Source organism: Neoarius graeffei, chromosome 12 (assembly GCF_027579695.1).
Source record: "Neoarius graeffei isolate fNeoGra1 chromosome 12, fNeoGra1.pri, whole genome shotgun sequence".
Lineage (NCBI taxonomy): Eukaryota > Metazoa > Chordata > Actinopteri > Siluriformes > Ariidae > Neoarius > Neoarius graeffei.
Window position 1 is genome coordinate 1,164,642 of NC_083580.1, and position 21,645 is coordinate 1,186,286.

Consider the following 21,645-nt stretch of genomic DNA (forward strand, 5'->3'; position numbering starts at 1 on the left):
ACGTGTGTTCACTGCTTCAGATGGGTTAAATGCAGAGGATGAATTTCACTGTGCTTGAAGTGTGCATGTGATGAATAAAGGTTTCTTCTTCTTCTTCTTCCCTTTGAGTCTGGTTCCTCTCAGCGTTTCTTCCTCGTGTCGTCTCAGGGACTTTTTCCTCACCACTGTCACCTCAGGCTTGATCATCAGGATAAATTAATACATTTATCTGGAATTTATATATTTCTGTAAAGTTGCTTTGTGACAATGTTTATTATTAGATTAATTCAGTGGCACTGACATTTCCAAATGGCTTTTAACTCTCCGAGTCCAAGTGATCATTGACTGCCGCTGGAAGCGTCTCTGTGCAACATTAAAAGGGTTTGATTGTCACTCATTGGATTGACCAACACACAGTGCAATGGGAAAATCTGAGGAGCTCAGTGCAGATCTGAGGAAGGGGATCATAGATTTACACTCAGGGATGTCTCCTGGAGCCATTTCTAAACATCTGCAATTCCAACATCATCAGCTCATACAATTATATGTAAGTACAAGTTATTGGGAGGTGAAGCTACTTTGCTGGAAGAAGATCCAAAATGTCTTCCTCAGCTGAGAGGAAACTGGTTTGGCTGGTCAGGGACAACCCAGGAACCACCAAGGCACAGATTTTGTTGTTTGGTCACAAAGACCAGAGGTATGTTTGGAGAAGTAAAAGTGAGGCATTCAACCTCAGGAACATTGTACCATCTGTGAAGCAAAGGTTAAACAAAGTGGATGGAGTTATCAAGAAGGAGGACTACATCCTTCAGAAACCATCAGAAATCTGGACATAGTTGTGTGTTCCAACAGGACAATGACTCCAAACATACATCTAAGCTGGCCGTGGAGGATAAAGCAGGAGAACATTAAACTTAAAACAAGTCCTAACCTCAACCTTATGGACAGTATGTCGACTGTATTTAAAAGAAGAAGAAGCCTTTATTTGTCACATGCACACTCGAGCACACAGTGAAATTCATCCTCTGCATTTAACCCATCTGAAGCAGTGAACACACACACACACACACACACACAGCAGTGGGCAGCCACACTACAGCGCCCGGCGAGCAGTCAGGGGTTCGGTACCTCGCTCAAGGGCACCTCAGCCCAAGGCCGCCCCACGTCAACCTAACTGCATGTCTTTGGACTGTGGGGGAAACTGGAGCACCCGGAGGAAACCCACACGGACACGGGGAGAACATGCAAACTCCACACAGAAAGGCCCTCGCCGGCCGCTGGGCTCGAACCCAGGACCTTCTTGCTGTGGGGCGACAGTGCGAACCACTACACCACCGTGCCGCAAGTCTGTTCCAGAAAACACACACATTTATTTGAATTCTATCAATTCTGTCCAGAAGAGAGAACAAATATCCAACCAGAACTCTGACAGAAGCTTGGTGATGGCGAACAAAAGCGTCTGGTGAAGGAGAAACTCGCTCAGGGATATTTAACCTAATATTAAGTGACTGTATGTATAATTTTGACCCTGTGTTGATTCAGAAAATCAAAAATAAATTAAACCTTGTGAACCAAGTTCTTATTTTTTTTTCTATTAAAGATGTTTGTTGTGATCATTCTGTTACAGAAAAAGCTCAATTCAGAGAATCACTAAAAGACCAACATTACCATCACTTTGATATCCATGATGAGTGTATGTAAACTTGTGACCTCAGCTGTATGTAGTGAATCCTATGTAGTGTGGATAACACTTTCTATGAAGGTCAGATCTGTAATAAACCATGAACACCTTCATATCATGTTATAATTCATTCATAAGGCATTCGACACATCGCTAAAACACATTACACTTCACAGCTATTCTTATTGCACATCATAAATCATTAACACAATGCATTAGAAGGAACATTCACCAAACTCCACTTCCCATAATGCATCATGAGAAGATATAATGCATTATAAGCACTACTTATAATCAATTTATAAATGCATTTTCAACATAATAAGTTTTAAACACTAATGCCTGTATAATTCTTTATGGATGCATTATAACATGCTATGAATGTATTCCTAAGTCATTATAGTGTACGTACGGCCTTAATAGAAAGTGTTAGCATTAGAAAGTGCACGCTACAGGATGAAGGAGAGGTTGAGCAGAAGGTGAAAGAGTCCTACCATGTCGTGATCGGAGACAGGGCCGATACTCGTCACAAAGATGTCAGTCTTCACCTCAGTCACGCGCTCTGTCGGAGCGAGATACTCGGTCAGTGTACAGTACCGTCAATTCCGAGATTAAAATATTATTCAGATGTAGTATTGCATTCTGCATCAATAAATAATCATCATAATAATAATCATAATAATTAGAGATAAATTATAAAGTAAAATATTTATTATGACAAGCTTTTTTCCAGTCAGCGCTGTGAGAAATGCTTTTAACATTAACTGTCTCATGCTTTACGTACCCCCGAGTCCTGGCCTGAGACGGTTATCGTAGCCATCCAGCAGACTGTCCAAGATCCGGGTGAAGACGGTGGTGTTGTCCTTCTGCTCGTCTGATCCATTCTGATTTGAGCTGATAAAGAAGGCAATAAAAGTGTGTATTAAACAGTGCAAATGATGTGTATGTGATACAGTGTACTGTATACTATGGATTGCTAGTGCTAGGAGACTAAATACAGCAAGTAGCACAAAGAAAAACAAAACAGAGGTAGCAATTTGTTGATCTGGAGGAGACTGAAATTATTACATCTCATCTCATTATCTCTAGCCGCTTTATCCTTCTACAGGGTCGCAGGCAAGCTGGAGCCTATCCCAGCTGACTATGGGCGAGAGGCGGGGTTCACCCTGGACAAGTCGCCAGGTCATCACAGGGCTGACACATAGACACAGACAACCATTCACACTCACATTCACGCCTACGCTCAATTTAGAGTCACCAGTTAACCTAACCTGCATGTCTTTGGACTGTGGGGGAAACCAGAGCACCCGGAGGAAACCCACGCGGACACGGGGAGAACATGCAAACTACGCACAGAAAGGCCCTCGCCGGCCACGGGGCTCGAACCCAGGACCTTCTTGCTGTGAGGCGACAGCGCTAACCACTACACCACCGTGCCACCCGAAATTATTACATATTAGTTAAAAAAATAAAAACAAGAAAATTTGATGTGTAATTTTCTCAGGAGTGAGGGAATAAAAACATAAATACAGAAATAAAATGAGAGCAGAGCAGCTGGAAATGGTGGAATTACTCCGAGCAGCATGTGACATTCATTAAATGTATCAGTCAGAATTTAGGCCTCATCATAGCACAGAGACAGCGCTGGTTAAAGTAATAAATGACCAACTGTTGGCCTCTGATCAGGGCTTTGTCTTGTGCTTAGTGCAGCATTTGATACCATTGATCATTCCAATGGATAGACTAGAAAATGTTGTGGGAGTTAAGGGAACGGCCCTCTCCTGGCTCAGCTCTTATTTAACTGATCGCTATCAGTATGTTGATGTAAATGGTGATATTTCTAGACATACTGAGGTAAAGTTTGGTGTTCCACAAGGTTCTGTCTTGGGTCCACTGCTTTTTTTCTTTATATATGTTCCCTCTGGGTGATATTATTCGTAAACATTGTATTAGTTTCCACTGTTATGCTGATGACACACAGTTGTATGTTTCTGCAAAACCCGATGAGAGACACCAGCTTAATAAAATTGAGGAATGTGTGAAGGACATTAGACACTGGGTGCTTATTAACTTCATTCTGCTTAACTCTGACAAGACTGAAGTACTTGTACTCGGACCACATGCATCTAGAAGTAAGTTTTCTGATTCCACAGTAACTCTGGATGGCCTTTCTGTTTCTTCACGTGCAGCAGTAAAAGACCTCGGAGTGATTATTGACCCCAGTCTTTCATTCGAAACTCACATTGATAACATCACCCGGATAGCTTTCTTTCATCTCAGAAATATTGCTAAGATAAGAAATTTAATGTCACTACATGACGCGGAAAAATTAGTTCATGCTTTCGTTCCCTCCAGGTTGGATTATTGTAATGCCTTACTGTCTGGATGTTCCAATAAGTGCATAAACAAGCTCCAGTTAGTTCAAAATGCAGCAGCAAGAGTCCTTACTAGAACTAGAAGACATGACTACATCACCCCTGTCTTATCCACACTGCTCTCTCTCTCTCTCTCTGGGTTCGCTTTTGAATCGGGTTCCTCTCACGGTTTCTTCATGTCGTCTCAGGGAGTTTTTCCTCAACACCATCGCCGCAGGCTTTTTCATTAGGAATAAATTGATAAATTCATACATTTATTGTTAAGAGCACTTTACAACAAAATAGAATTGAATTTAAATGAACTATTAAAATTTCCTCATATGCAAATCTCATTTAGGTTTATATTCATTATTTCACTTTATTCTGATTCCATTGTGCAAATAAAGCTTTCACTGTAAATAAATACATAAATAAAGGAAATGAAAATATTAATTTTAGTTTTTTGACATTATTCTAAACCAAATATGAGATTAATCAGGTTTATGTTTTCACACACTTTTACTCATGTCATGTTTTAAATCCTCTGATTCTATTTGCAGATTGAGAAATAATGCTTCAAAATAAATCATTAAAATGATCTGCTAATAGAACTGATTTAAGTTTGAAATTAGTAATAGTAAAAAAAAGTCATGAGTAAAATCTATAAATAGATTTAATAATCTTATAAATATCTTATCAATGGAAACACTCAATACATTTCACTCTGTTCAAGATGGTGTTTAAAGGGAGAAAAAAATGAAATAATCTCAAAGTCAGTTTTCAATATTCTCTCAAAAAGTCATATGAATGAGAAACTCAGTGTAGACGTGAAGGAGATGGATGTTGGAGAAAAGGCGTGGTTCAGAATGCGATGCAGCAACTCAGCTCAGTGAGGCAGAGATCTATGAGATGATGAGTGATGGTGATGGCGATGATGATGATGATGGTGATGCTGATGGCGATGGTGATGGCAATGGTGGTGGTGATGGTGATGCTGATGGTGATGTGATGGCGATGGTAATGGCGATGGTGATGGTGATAGCCATAGTGATGGTGATAGCGATGGTGATGGCAATAGTGATGGTGATGTGATGGCAGAGATGAGTGATGTGATGGCGATGGTAATGGTGATGGTAATGGCGATGGTGATGGTGATGGTGATAGCAATAGTGATGGTGATGTGATGCGATGGCGATAGTGATGGTGATGGTGATGTGATGGCGATGGTAATGGCAATAGTGATGGTGATGTGATGGTAATGGCGATGGTTATGGTGATAGTGATGGTGATAGCGATAGTGATGTGATGGTGATGGTGATGGCGATGACGATGGTGATGTGACAGTGATGGTGATGGCGATGGTGGCAGCATTGGCGTGAAAGATTTTAATCTGATCTGTTTGAGCAGAGGGCACAGATGAGGAGATGAGAAAGCAGGACAGACTAAAGCACTAAAGCGCCGCCGCATTGCTCTCTTTAGGTAGAGATGAAGTGAGTGCTAAATCCCACTGCACCACTATGAGAACAGCATTGTGGGTAATATAGGAAACTGTTACACACAGTGAGAATACACCAACATACTCATGAGAGATGAACTAAACGCTGAAGATGATGTTAATTTTTAACGAGGAAGGGGTTCAGTGGGGGTTTTATCCTCTAAACGCTCGGCTCTATGATCAGATTGTCTTTTTTCACACGTGTTCTGCAGAATGAACAGGTGTGATAATGAGCTGCTTTTGTGTTTTTATAACATCAGAGCTCTTACAGCATCCAGCATCAGCTCCTCTGATGTGCACGTGGACAGAGTGAATAAACACCCCAGTGTGACTGCAACACTACACAAACACCACCTTCCTTCAAGGACACGGCAAGGTCAAAGAGATTACAGAGCATCGGGGGGAGAGAGAGAGAGAGAGAGAGAGATGTACAGCAGGAAATGTGAACATGACATCATGAATGCAACATGAACATGTACACACACACACACACACATTAACGTTTTGTTTTTGTGTCATTATTATAATCAGGTCCCAGAAACAGTCTAAACAAACTGATGAGCTGTGACAGAGAAATAAAAGGTTTTTGCGGTTCTGTGCTTTCTGAACGTCACCGTGTTGATAAACGATCAGCAGAAGAGCCACTTTCACACACAAATAAACTCACCGGCTTTTTATTTCGCTTACTTTCTAGTTCTATTTGGGGAAATCTTTTAAAACAATATGTATTTTCATTATTATCCTGGCTAATCTTTTCTAATCAAGATGCATTAAGCCCCACCCACTCTCTCTTTCCATTGGTTGGCCCTTCTTAATCAATCACAGCTGCAGTGATCACTCAGAATCAGGACGTTCAGAAACAACAATGATAAATCAACAGAAGACTCGTTATCCATAAATAATACAGTTATGCGTTTATGATATACTTGTTGCTATGGTTACAGCTCTGTTTTTAATGGGCTGCAGTCTGTAAATCATACACTTTTACATCATCACAGTGATTACATTATTAACAGTAAAGGAACAACGTAAATGTCAGCTTCACCCAAACTGATTCAGTCTCAGAATCAGATCAGATTCAGTGTCAGGATTGAAACTGGAGTGTGAATCAGAATCAGAATCAAAATTCAGCTTGAGTCAAAGTTGATGTGAGAGCCAGAAAGCAATCAGACCTGATATCTGAAATGGAGACAGGATCAGAACTGTGAGAGTCAAAGTTAGAATTAGAATCAGTGTCCGAATCATTTGGATGAAGAATCATTTGACAGAATCAATTTTGAAGAATTTGACTCTTGAGTCATCTATACTGACTCAAATACAAGGAAAGCAAAATAGAGTTTTGTAAACATGAACATGTCATGCATTTTTAATGTTTTTCAGCATCTTTATGCCTTTAATTTTAATCCTGTCTTTTATGAATACACACTGAAAAAAATTAAACATTGGCTCAAATTAAAAAAATTGAGGTAATCGATCACACCTAATATTGTAGTGTTATACAATATAAATAATTCATTTGATTTGACCTGAAATATTTAACTTCATGTAAACCAATTTCTGATGGTTGAACCAAAGCAATTATTTCAGATTTTCCTAAATTAAAATAAATAAATTGTTTTTTTTAAAGATTTTTTCACCTTTATTTGATAGGACAGTGTAGAGACAGGAAATGAGCTGGAGAAAGATGGGGAGGGATCAGGAAATGACCTCGGGTCAGAATCGAACCCGGGTCCCCAGATTTATGGCATGGTGCCTTAGTCGGCTGAGCCACAGCGCCACCAAATACATTGGTTTCATTACTTAAAGATTATTTATAAATAATCTTTGTTAAACCTGAATATTTTTAATTCATTTAAACAACTTTTGAATATGGGAGCAAACTATTTTTTTTTTATTCACCGGAATGAAAACAAATACATTAAATGAACAACAGCTTTGTTTCACTTTTTTCAGTGCAGATGAATTTGCAAATCTGGAAACTTGACATTCCTGCCAGTCGCTAACAGAGCAGCATCACAAACATCAGCTAACTTACTGTAGATAATGTTGTTTATGAATGTTATCACTGTTACATTCACACAGAACAATAAGCACTGATTTTGGCTGGTGATTAATTAATTTACATAAAACCAAATGAACACCTTTCAGCCAATCAGAAATGAGTATTTTTTGATGCATCATAAAACTAAAATATAAAACCAACGGTGTTGAGCAGACTGACACAGAAACCTTCAGGAGAAAATACATGAACAGAGTACACACACACACACACACACACACACACACACACACACACACACACACACCAGCAGCAATATGAAAAGGAGTCATATGAAGCTGCAGGATGAGGAGCAGAACCTCATTCTGTCCAGCATTAGCATAATGCTAATATTATGAGAATTCCTCAGCTGACTCCTCCACACTGCACAGGCTGCTCCACCCCCAAGCAAATCCCCTGTGCAGGAATAATAAAACCCACACCCACTGCACAATACACTTCAGAGGAGTGAGGGATGGAGGGATGAGTGAGCGTGTCAGTACACGTGTCTGAGAGCTGCAGCCATGTCCTGCTATAAAAAGATTGTGCAGCAACCCCATCTACAGGTCATCAGTACCGCAACAGTGCAGCACACACACACACACACACACACACACACACAGTCTCCATCAGCGCAGAACGGCCTGCTGTTACAAACACAACCTTGTTATAATGAGATCGTAATCGTTTCGTTATTAGAGCGGCACTTCTGCAACCAAAATGTGCTGATGATGTCAGAATCAGAGTCAGGATCAGAGTTAGAGTCATCATCTGACATCTATCAGCTGAACATCACTAACAGTAACTAAGTTAGCTGGTCTGTTAAATACCTGCTAGCTCATATTAATCACCTGAGTCGGATTTCTGCCGTAGAATGATGACGTCCTTCTCCCTGAGTTATTTATCAGCATTCTAACTTTTTACTCTTTACCGTTACCATGTCAACCACCATCTGCTCATTGCTAACATTAACTTGCTAGCAGGCTAATACGTCATATCATTACCACATCATTATCATCTAATATATATTTAGTATAAATACACAGGTGATTATAGGAAATCATGCATTCTGATTGATTGAGAGATTCGAACTATTTCTTGATAATCACCTTGAGCGAATCGGCAAAATGGCGTCCAATCACTTCGTCATCGTAAGTGAGGAAGAATTACAGATGATGATTACTAAAGACGCTCTGAAGTTTGGTCTAAAACTATTCAAAGGTAAGGAGGAATTAGGATTTATTTTAGCGATTTCAGAACAAAGTATTTTTTGTGATTTGGCAGAGAACAGTGACACAAGTCTGCGCCGCAAAGTTATTACACTTACATGAAGATTTTGAAGTTTGATAATGATGTGGTAATGATATGACGTATTAGCCTGCTAGCAAGTTAATGTTAGCAATGAGCAGATGGTGGTTGACATGGTAACGGTAAAGAGTAAAAAGTTAGAATGCTGATAAATAACTCAAGGAGAAGGACGTCATCTTACACTTACATGAAGATTTTGAAGTTTGAAATAAGTAATTTTAATATGGTTTTTAATTTTTTAAATAATCACCTGCGTATTTATACTAAAACAATTATCCGTCTCAGGCTCAGTGAATATCAGTGATTATTATCCATCCAGGACACTTTTTCCATGGAATAAAAACATGTTCTATTCCCTTCGAGCAGGTTTCATTCATTTGGTTTGATTGCATGCAATATTGTTAGCGTATCGCTTAGCCTACGTGTATTATGTCGCTCTACCCAATGGAGAATGAGTGTTGAATATCTCTCATCTCATTATCTGTAGCCGCTTTATCCTGTTCTACAGGGTCGCAGGCGAGCTGGATCCTATCCCAGCTGACTACGGGTGAAAGGTGGGGTTCACCCTGGACAAGTCACCAGGTCATCACAGGGCTGACACATAGACACAGACAACCATTCACACTCACATTCACACCTACGCTCAATTTAGAGTCACCAGTTAACCTAACCTGCATGTCTTTGGACTGTGGGGGAAACCAGAGCACCCGGAGGAAACCCACGCGGACACGGGGAGAACATGCAAACTCCGCACAGAAAGGCCCTCGCCGGCCACGGGGCTCGAACCCGGACCTTCTTGCTGTGAGGCGACAGCGCTAACCACTACACCACCGTGCCTCCCCAGTGTTGAATATGGTTTACGCTATTGCATGGTTGTCAAGACAACATGACGTCACACGTCAGAGACATAAAACTTCTGCGCTAGTGAGTGACTGGGACAGTTTGTAAACAAACATGGCCACCAGATTTGCTTTGTATATTCAAAATACAGAAGATTTTGAGAGAATTTTGAAAGAGAAAGACACATTGAACACCCACAAGGAATGTGTATATATAATAATAATAATAATAATAATAATAATAATAATAATAATAATAATAATGTCTGGCTTTTTTTCGTGGTCTATCAGATATATTCCATTCAGCTACTCGTCTTCGACTTGTTCAGTATCATGCTCGCTGAATGGAATATATCTGATAGACCACAAAAAAAGCCAGACAATATTATTTAAATAATAACCCCGCCTTTGTCTCGCTTATTATTCACTGATATTCACCTCGTCTTCAGTGAGTAATTGTTAAATATTTATGTACTGCTTGAAAGCAGAGCTCCAGATGAGTGTAAAATGCGTTAGTAAATAATCCCATGTTATTTTTTAAAAAGCAAATTAAAATAAGTGCTGGATAAAAACCCATCTATCTTATGGAAATAAAGATAAAAATCTCGTTGTCTAGTAGTCAAATGTTTATGAGATACGTTGCCTTGCACTTCTGATCAGGTTCCCTGTGGTGGGACACGGACGTCATATGGAACTCATACGGTCACAAAACCCATCAACACTCAGGCCGATGTTTTTCCATATTCTCTTCCATATGGAGCGCCGCTCTGCGCGTGAGGAGCTCTGTGAATAATTCACATGTCAGATGTGATTGGTTCCAAACTGACATCACAAACGGAAGTCATACGCAGCCCCGCCCCCAAATCAGATTCATACAGAAGTTCCGAGTTTTAGATTGCTTACCTTCCTGTGTTAAATCATCTCCCTCACCATCCATCTGAGGTTTTTTCTTTCACGCTGAATAAATGAGGGTTTTTGTCCTCCATGGTTGCAGACAGGAGCTTAAACTCACACGCTGTAGTGCCATAACCTCGTTATAACGATGTCATAACCTTGTTATGGCATTACAGGAGCACTTCTGGAATGTAAATGTCTGTCTGACGCTCAGGAGATCCGAGTGCTGAGTCTGTGATTGGGTTAAACAGATACGGCTCGGTGTGAAGAGAGTCCGGCTGAAACTCTCCACCAAGACGTCCATCCGATCTAACATCTAATACACGTCTTATAAAAGCTCATTCTGTTCATGTGAACACATTCCACATTCCTACTTCCTGTTTACAGATGTTGCTTAGTTACGAACAGTGAAGAGAAATTAAGCATGTCTGAAATCTCATGTTTCAGGGTTTTGAGCAGGACGTACAGAACGCATCAGCAGGGACAGGATCCAGGTCTCGCCATTTTGCTCGAAGACCCGCATTATCACAGTGGGTGGGTGGGTGGGGGTGGGGTGGGGGTTCTCCACCATCTTCATGACCCAAAATGCTAATTTAATCACGTGCTTGTGGGACGCGAACATCTCAGCGGTGATTCAGGTGCAGTTTCAGTGTGACATGTAAAGCGTTTAACAGAGGAGACGTCTGATTAGAACAGATCTCAGTCTGAAACACCCAGACGAAAGCCAAGCAAAACCTTTTACTTCATTTCCTACAAATTTAGTTGCAGCACAACAGCTAATCTGAGAGGACACACACACACACACACACACACACTGATGTGTGTACTAACCCAATTGATTATTCAGATTGAACAGATCTTCTAAACGTCTTCTAAACAAACACAGATATGACGGACACGGGCAGTACACAATCAGTATTGGGCCAAAAACAACCACAACAACAACAACAACAACAAAAATGGTGAATCAGATTTCATAAGAAAAAAAATCTGATCCTGTAGCAAATAGACATATTTGAATTAGATTTAGAAAATATATAATAATAATAATAATAATAATAACACTGGAAATGTTTACACATAAAGAGACTTGATTGTATTTTTTGTTAGGATTGATTTCTATTATAAACTATAGAACCAAAAGTATGTGCCCCCTGACCATCAGACCCTCATGTGTTTCTTCTCCAAACTGTTCCCACAGAGTTTAAACCCCACAGTTGTACAGAACGTCTCTGCTTGCTGTAACGTTACAGTTTCCCTTCACTGGAACTCAGAGTCCGAACCTGTTCCAGCAGGACGATGCTCCTGTACATACCTCGAGCTCCGTGAAGACGTGGTGTGTGAAGGTTGGAGTGAAGAACTCGAGTGTTCTGCACAGAGCCCTGACTGAACTCAACCCCACTGAACACCGACTGCACCCCAGACCTCCTCACACACATCAGGGTCTGATCTCACTAACGCTCCTCTAGCTGAACTGAATGAACACACACACACACCCACAGCCACGCCCCGAAATCTGCTGCAGAGCCTTCTGAGAAGAGAGGAGAAGACTGGAGCTCATCATAACAGGAAAGAGGAATAAATCTGGAACGAGACGTTCAACAAACAGGAACATGTGGGTGTAATGGTCAGGGGTGCACATACTTTTGGCTGTATAGTGTATGTATAATATTTGCAGTGTGAAAGCTGTGGTTTTGTCGTTATTAAAATAAATGAAGAAATATCAGAATAAGAAATAAACATCAGACAGGTCGTGATATCGGCTCATACTCCAGATTTCAGTTTTAGCATCAGACAAGAAAAAGTGACAATCTTACACACACACACACACACACACACACACACACACACACACACACACACACACACACACGTGTGTAAAGGTCATTAGCAGGGGGAGATTGCTGGGTGAAGATAGCTAAAATACATCAGAAAAATGTCATCAGTGATCAGTGTACCTGTGTGTGATCGCTGATGATGGAACGACGTAAACTTCTGTCTCAAACCAGCGTGGAGAAATTCTCAGCTGTGAGCGTCTTAATAAAGATGTTTTACTAAAGATGGCCTCAATCGTGAGAAAAAAAGTGGATGACAATCTGAAACGTCAGTGACTGGACTGATGAACAATGATTCTGTCGACTCAGCGTTGTTTCAACACAGACTTTTCCACAAGGCTGTCAGTTCACTTCTCCTTTCTTCCAGCTCAAAACAGACAAACTGTCATAATATACATCGATAATTCAGTTTATTCTCTCCACATTCACTGGATATGAGCAATCACGCACTCTGATTGGCTACTCTACTACTAGGATATCAGCTCATATACTGTGAGTAGAAAAAAAACAAAATGGCGGAGCGTGTTGCTGAACCAACCGAGGATGAAATAAAAACTCTACTCGAAAACAAAACCACAAAAATACAAAAAAGCAACAAAATATGGAATCAAAAGATTTGATGATAAGAACATCTCATCTCATCTCATTATCTGTAGCCGCTTTATCCTGTTCTACAGGGTCGCAGGCGAGCTGGATCCTATCCCAGCTGACTACGGGTGAAAGGCGGGGTTCACCCTGGACAAGTCGCCAGGTCATCACAGGGCTGACACATAGACACAGACAACCATTCACACTCACATTCACACCTACGCTCAATTTAGAGTCACCAGTTAACCTAACCTGCATGTCTTTGGACTGTGGGGGAAACCGGAGCACCCAATAAGAACATATCTTTTTTTATTTTCCAAGAATTATTATTATTGCATTTTTCACAAATTGCTCCTGTCATTTCACCAGTTTGTTTACATTCTAAGCAGAAATGATTTTGTCAGACATTTTGTATAATTATTTATTGAATTTGCTAAAAATAAAAATAAAAATGCTCTGTTTCTCAAAATTCAGTGAATGTGGAGAGAATAAAACAGTTATTCCACTCAATCTCGGCGCTACGCGCCTCGTCGGCTATCAGCTCATGTACGACTCCATTTCGTTGAATAACTGTTAAATATACACCAATAATCAGGAGCATCGTACTCAGAGTATAGATTAGCCCAGCACGTAAAGGGCTACATTCAGAAAACAGCTCTGTTTTTCTGTTTTTTTTTCACTGAACGGATGATACACAGACTCCACGAGGCCGAGTAGTGAATATTCTTTGGTTTAAACCTGAATAAAGATACAGACCATGTCATTACTTCACACCCCTACGGTCTACACATGAACTCGCCGACAGCATGGATTGATTCGCATCACGATGATTGACAGGTCAGTGACCCTCTCAGACCCTCAGCCAGGGTGTGTGCTAATGCTAACATTTACACTCGTGCTGAAATACTCAGCCGTGCTGCACAGAAACGCAAATATAAAATGATTTACTTTCTAGTTGTAGAAAATATCTGTACATCATTTGTGTTCTAATACCAACAATTAAAAAAACAAAAAAACCCCGCTTTGTTTTGAGTGATGTCATCATGTAACCAGTGTGGTTCTGATGGAATTTAGCGCACATCACATGTGCAAGAGCTACAGCTGGAAATAATTTCAATTCAAATTCATGAATAATCCAGCAGATTCCAGAGGAATAATTTCACCTTCTGTTTGTTCAACGTTTAAAGGTTTCACATGATTTTTCTCATCCTTTTTTTAAAGTCTCGTATTTATTACTAGCCAGCATGCTAGACACCAAAACAGTACAGTAATACTTTAAATACCAAAGAAACAATATCTTTAATGGAATGTTTGTGATTCACGCAGAAAAAAAATGCCATTTTGGAAGAATATCTAGCATTAGCATTAGCGATGATCTAAATGCTAATCACCCAAAGTGACACTGTGGAAATGTTTTGCTTTTGATAAATTACAGCTACAGAACTGTATCTTTGTTGGTCATTTTGCTCCACCCCCCTGTTCACACTTCAGAGAATTTTCTCATCCAAACCAGGACATTTGAAGCCACACCCTTTTTATTTGAGTTCCTGCATTATTTCGCCATAATTTCCCACTGTTTTCAAAACTCAAATTCAATCTCAGACATGGTTTACTCATCAAACCCCATCCCCTCCCGGAGATTAATATCGATCAGCCTGCTCCATCACTCCATCCAGCAGCACGTCTTCCAACCAACGTCCAACTTTCACCTGCTGCTTTATTCGTTCAACCTTCCACATGCTGCACTTCCTGTTCATGTATTAAAATAATCATATCTTTAATCCCGACTCAACAGGAAGAAGGAAGTGCCACACCGTCGCTGCTGTACGATGGTGCAAAGTACAAAACCAACAGCCTTAAGAAGATCAGAAATTATTTTCCACATTGGACATCGTTTATGTTGATCATCATCAGAGTTGTATCACGTAAGAACGTACCTTTTCCCCAGAACGTTGACCGCCAGTAACCAGGCCCAGATCCACGCCACTCCCAGTCGAGCCCACATCATTCCTGAAGAACAAGTCTTCACTGCAGAAAGCAAACAGAATGCACATTATACACAGATCACCTGAGGACTGGGGTTAAAAAAGATGCAAAAAACAGAACTGAACAATCATCTCTGTAGATCTGAACATATTATTTCCATCTCCAAATATCCAAGATGGAGTTCATGACTACGGACAAAGCTATGGACTCAGGAACTAATGAGGAACTAGGGAATGAAACAGAAGGAACTAGGGGAAGAGTTTGGAACTAGGGGACTTGAGAAATATTATGGGATGTAATGAGGATGTATGGGCTTCGGGGAAATAATAAGGAAGTTGGTGATACAGTAGGATCTCGGACACCTAGTAGAAACATTAAGGACATATAGGATATACCAGGAACGGGGAGAACTAGAAATGCTACATCTACTAACGAAGTAGAGTTCTTCTGAAAATACTAAAGAACTACTGTCATTAGGAGACAAAGTTCTGGAGAAATGCTGTATGACAGAACCATGGTTCACTAAAGCTCTAGGAAATAAAGTAGAATCTAGAGAACCCAGGACAACTTGTAAAGAACTATAGTATAAACAGTACCAGGAACTAGGGATCCTAGAAATCCTACAAAAATTCTAAGGAACTGTCATTCTTAGGAAAAAAGAAGAAATGTTAAAAATTCTAGGGTTCCTTTGGAGACATTTGAAAGAAAGATATTATTTAGCAGAAACTGGGAGACAGAAATCCTGGAAACACAATAAATACAAAGGAACTGGGAAATAAAATGAACCCTCAGGAACAAGGGACTGCAGTAGATACAACCCCGATTCCAAAAAAGTTGGGACAAAGTACAAATTGTAAATAAAAATGGAATGCAATAATTTACAAATCTCAAAAACTGATATTGTATTCACAATAGAACATAGACAACATATCAAATGTCGAAAGTGAGACATTTTGAAATTTCATGCCAAATATTGGTTCATTTGAAATTTCATGACAGCAACACATCTCAAAAAAGTTGGGACAGGGGCAATAAGAGGCTGGAAAAGTTAAAGGGACAAAAAAGGAACAGCTGGAGGACCAAATTGCAACTCATTAGGTCAATTGGCAATAGGTCATTAACATGACTGGGTATAAAAAGAGCATCTTGGAGTGGCAGCGGCTCTCAGAAGTAAAGATGGGAAGAGGATCACCAATCCCCCTAATTCTGCGCCGACAAATAGTGGAGCAATATCAGAAAGGAGTTCGACAGTGTAAAACTGCAAAGAGTTTGAACATATCATCATCTACAGTGCATAATATCATCAAAAGATTCAGAGAATCTGGAAGAATCTCTGTGCGTAAGGGTCAAGGCCGGAAAACCATACTGGGTGCCCGTGATCTTCGGGCCCTTAGACGGCACTGCATCACATACAGGCATGCTTCTGTATTGGAAATCACAAAATGGGCTCAGGAATATTTCCAGAGAACATTATCTGTGAACACAATTCACCGTGCCATCCGCCGTTGCCAGCTAAAACTCTATAGTTCAAAGAAGAAGCCGTATCTAAACACGATCCAGAAGCGCAGACGTCTTCTCTGGGCCAAGGCTCATTTAAAATGGACTGTGGCAAAGTGGAAAACTGTTCTGTGGTCAGACGAATCAAAATTTGAAGTTCTTTATGGAAATCAGGGACGCCGTGTCATTCGGACTAAAGAGGAGAAGGACGACCCGAGTTGTTATCAGCGCTCAGTTCAGAAGCCTGCATCTCTGATGGTATGGGGTTGCATTAGTGCATGTGGCATGGGCAGCTTACACATCTGGAAAGACACCATCAATGCTGAAAGGTATATCCAGGTTCTAGAGCAACATATGCTCCCATCCAGACGACGTCTCTTTCAGGGAAGACCTTGCATTTTCCAACATGACAATGCCAAACCACATACTGCATCAATTACAGCATCATGGCTGCATAGAAGAAGGGTCCGGGTACTGAACTGGCCAGCCTGCAGTCCAGATCTTTCACCCATAGAAAACATTTGGCGCATCATAAAACGGAAGATACGACAAAAAAGACCTAAGACAGTTGAGCAACTAGAATCCTACATTAGACAAGAATGGGTTAACATTCCTATCCCTAAACTTGAGCAACTTGTCTCCTCAGTCCCCAGACGTTTACAGACTGTTGTAAAGAGAAAAGGGGATGTCTCACAGTGGGAAACATGGCCTTGTCCCAACTTTTTTGAGATGTGTTGTTGTCATGAAATTTAAAATCACCTAATTTTTCTCTTTAAATGATACATTTTCTCAGTTTAAACATTTGATATGTCATCTATGTTCTATTCTGAATAAAATATGGAATTTTGAAACTTCCACATCATTGCATTCCATTTTTATTTACAATTTGTACTTTGTCCCAACTTTTTTGGAATCGGGGTTGTACTTTAAGGAAAAATGGGACCTCAAAATCCTAAAAGATTCAAAGAAACTATCATTTGTTATATCTTAGAAGAGTCAATAAGGAACTCAGTTCCCTACTGGAGAGTTCAAGAACAATATGATTTACCAGAAAATGTGGAAATAATAGAATTACTAAGGAATTTGGGAATGAAGTAGGATCCTGGGAACACACTAGAACCTTCTAAGGATGTATGGGACATATCAGGGACTAGGAGACCGAGAAGAAAGCATGAAGGATCTCGAGCTCTTATGAGAAATGCAAAGAAACTAGGGGATAGAGTGATAGCAAATATGACAAAGGACAGGAATTTAGAAAACGACTGAATCAGGAACTACAGTTTGGAGGAACAACTGAGGAACCTGAGGATGGACTTAAGGACACGGAGATAAACTAGAAATTCAGGCTTTGAATAGAGAACTATGGAATATACTAATAATTATTGGATTTAGGAGAAGTATAAAAAATGCAGATGAGAAGGAAGGATTTTACACAAAATAAAGTGAATAAGGAACTTTGTAACTTAGAAGAAATACTAAGGAATTGAGGAATAATCTAAGGATTGAGAAGATACTCAAAAAAGATTAAATACATTCAGGAAGTAGAGATGTTCAGAGTAACTATCAGGTATAGAAAAAAAACTGAATAAAAACACTTTGTTTTTCCTTTCAGGTGTGAATGAAAGCTGATATCCCATAACACCTGAATCTATCACTCCAACATCTCCTTAAAAATGGTTCAGTCTTCATCCAGCAAGGCTGAACCTGAAGCACTGAAGATCTGCGATGTCTCTTTGTGCACTGCATGTGTGAATGTGTTGGAATATTCAGGACTGAGGATAGAACAGCAGTGCTAATGCTAACACATCTGCTAACGTTAATGATAATATTACAGGCGTCAGGACTGAGATCCGGCAAAAACATTACGTGTGCAGGAAGTGATCAGATGTGAAGCTGACGGGACAAAAACAAAGACCATGAACATTAGTTAACTGAGTGATGAACTGGAGTGATGTAGCTGTGGTTGAGGAATGTCAGAGCCAGAATTCTGAGGAGCTAGTGATATATGTATATTAATCTTCCAGTTGAGACCACGCCCAGTTGCGTTTCTGACTCCGTCATGTTTAATTCCATCACAGTTCAACACTCAGAGTTTGTCCTGATCTGTCGAACAGCGTCAGCGCAACATCGCCGTTTCTCTGCGATTTCATTTCAGGGAACTCTGTGTAAAATAATCCAGATTTTAGATGGAGTTAAAGGCCTGTGTGAGCAGCAGGTCTAGTGTTCCCACCTAACACACCCCTCACCCTCAGGTCCTGCTTCAACCTTCATTCCACCTTGTGTCAGGACGCTGATTTATTTTTTATATCAGTGTTTTATAATATTTGATAAAATGACTCCTAAATTTCACTCTTCACTCCTTATACGGCTTCTTTATAGGGTTTTATATGGACACGTTGACACTGATACTAGTTTCTTAAAATATGTAAGTTGTGGTCGCACATGATGATCCCGGTCCAATGAAATTAAGTACTGAGAAACATTTTGCTGTAAAACTGCTACTTTTCAGTCTTCTGTTTCTAACTGCAGTGTGAAACCCTGGAACCATCCATCCATCCATTATCTGTAGCCGCTTCTCCTGTTCTACAGGGTTGCGGGAACTCTGGAACCTCATATGCAAATTAGCTCCACTTGGTAATTTCCTTAGTTTAAAATCTTTCAAGGTTTTTGTCACTAATGGGCACAAGGATCAGTTAATTAATTTTCTGATACTGATAGGCCTTGCTCATGGAGCCTCTGTCGTAATTGTGGTTGCCGTTGGCAACAATAGATTTTACTTGTGTTTTTCTTTTTGTCTAAGTCCTTGGAGATTTTTAACGTTTTAGTTGGGAGGGTCCTTTGCATGGGACACGAGGTCCCATTTGTGCCGACCCTTTTGAACCTTCCTTTCTTGTTTTCTTCCCCATGGCTTTTTTGTCTGATTTGCGTGTCTTATAAATTTGTAGTTTTGTTGTTTGAAGGCCAATAAAGCTGTTTTTAAAAAGGGAAAAAGTATGACACTGATTGATCTGCATCTTTACTCATTTTGAACTTTTGGATTTTATCTCCTGATGTGAATGTTTTGTACGTTAAATTGATCCAAGGTGCAGAAGTGAACCTTCAGGAACCATAATACTGTGCCTTTAATGAGCTTTTAGAGTAATAAAGTAAAGATATGCTGTATACGTTTACATCTCCAGGTAAAGGATATATACTGAAGGGTCCCGGCCCTGAAACGGGGCAGAGATTAATACAGGGGTCTTTAAGAGTTTTCTTTTCGCTTTCTGATATAAATAAGACTTTTATGTCTTATTTTCTGACCCTTAATATTTAACTCAAAAATCTGCACATGGTGTTAATGAGTATAAACACAACACACACACGCATGGTCATACTGGAGAAGGGGAAGAAAATGAATAAAGTGTTGATTATCATAGCAGTCCATCAGGTACGCAGCAACAACAACAACAACAACAATAATAATAATAATAATAATAATAATAATAATAATAATAATCCTTGATGTCTGTGCTAAAGCTCTCTGACAAACTCTTTCCAACAGAAAATTATATTTTGCTTTTATTATCTCTACAGAAACACTGGAGGACTGGTGTGTACTGTGTGAGTGTGTGTGTGTGTGTAGCAAGAGAAAGCTGCACGTTCATGCAATGAGACCACCATTTGCATGCATGCCTTCAACACACACACACACACACACACACACACACACACACACACACACACAGACAGACAGGCGCGCGCGGTTTTTCCCCCTCGTTAGTGGATTAATAAAATGAGCAGTGAAAGCGTTGTGGAGCCCCAGAGCTCCTCGGTTCTCCACATCCGCGATCAGATCAGGGAAATGCCACCGGGGAGAGACTGCAGTGCCAATGATGACTGAGTCAGTGCAAACACACACACACACACACACACACACACACACACACGGAAAGACTTGAGAACATTACATGTGCAGTAAATTCGGAGCTGCACGCGCTGGAATGGAGAATCCTCTCCTCCTGTCCTCCTCTGGCGCACGCGCACTCGGGAAATTTAGTCAAATGCGGGATTAAATCCCAAATCCCGCAAATCCCACAGATTCAGCATTTCTGATTCCTGACCATCAGACACGACTGAACGGGAAGGAAATGAGATCTTTTTAAAATAAAGAAAGAAAAGAAAAGAAATGTGCTTCTGCGCGCATTAAGTTGAAACGCGACGCTGCCGTTAAAAGCACCTGTGTGTCGTGCCACACACACACACACACACACACACACACTGGAAGGAACCCGTGCTGGTAAAACATGCATGTGCATGCCATCGCACAACACACACACACACACACACACACCAAAGAGCCCGCTGTATTCCCTCCGTTTCTCCTCCCTCTGGTTTATAAGGAAAGCTTACTGCGGATTTTTTTTTCTAAAATCTAAAATGCTCTTTTGACTTTAACCTTCCACCACCTCATCCTTCCTTCTTTCTTTCCCTCCCCCCAAAAAAGAAGAAACGGTGTAAATTCACCCCCGTGTGCACTTACAGATGAAAGCACTTCTCTTCTGCAGTGACGGAAAAATTCTCCAAAAAAAAAATCTCAGCTGCAGTTTTTACATCGAGGCTCCAGGAGAAGAGAAGAGAAGAGAAGGAGGAGAAGCCGCTCGTGCTGTTGCTCTCGCTGCTGCTGATGATGATGATGAAGAGGAGGAGGAGGAGGGTGAGGAGGATGCTGATGATAAAATGACGGCGATGAAGGTCTCTCTCTCTCTCTCTCTCTCTGGCGGTGGAGCTGCGGGGGAAAGCGGCGCGGTGTCGCGGTTCACTGTGATGCTCCGCTCCACCGGGACAGCGCGCGCAGAATACTGCTGCTGCTGCTGCTGCGTGCGCGCGCGCCGGTGTGTGTGTGTGTGTGTGTGTGTGAGAGAGAGAGAGAGAGAGAGAGAGAGTGCACTGTGTGTGTGTGTGTGTGTGTGAGAGAGAGAGAGAGAGAGAGAGAGAGCACTGTGTGTGTGTGTGTGTGTGTGTGTGTGAGAGAGAGAGAGAGAGAGAGAGAGAGACAGAAAGAGAGAGAGAGTGCACTGTGTGTGTGTGTGTGTGTGTGTGTGTGTGTGTGTGAGAGAGAGAGAGAGAGAGAGAGAGAGAGAGAGAGAGACAGAAAGAGAGAGAGAGTGCACT

The 21,645-nt window shown here is 40.7% G+C and overlaps 1 protein-coding gene across 1 annotated transcript in view; it reads right to left on the bottom strand.

The window, feature by feature from the left end:
- The window catches only part of gabra1 (gamma-aminobutyric acid type A receptor subunit alpha1), a 37,716-nt gene extending 16,628 nt beyond the window's left edge, over positions 1-21,088 (bottom strand). The window contains exons 1-4 of the mRNA XM_060935304.1: positions 21,014-21,088; positions 14,949-15,039; positions 2,445-2,554; positions 2,155-2,222 (exon numbers count right to left, since the gene is read on the bottom strand). Of these exons, the coding sequence (XP_060791287.1) occupies positions 2,155-2,222; positions 2,445-2,554; positions 14,949-15,019 (249 nt within the window). The 5' untranslated portion in view covers positions 15,020-15,039; positions 21,014-21,088. The remainder of the gene's footprint in view (positions 1-2,154; positions 2,223-2,444; positions 2,555-14,948; positions 15,040-21,013) is intronic.
- Positions 21,089-21,645: the final 557 nt, after the last annotated feature.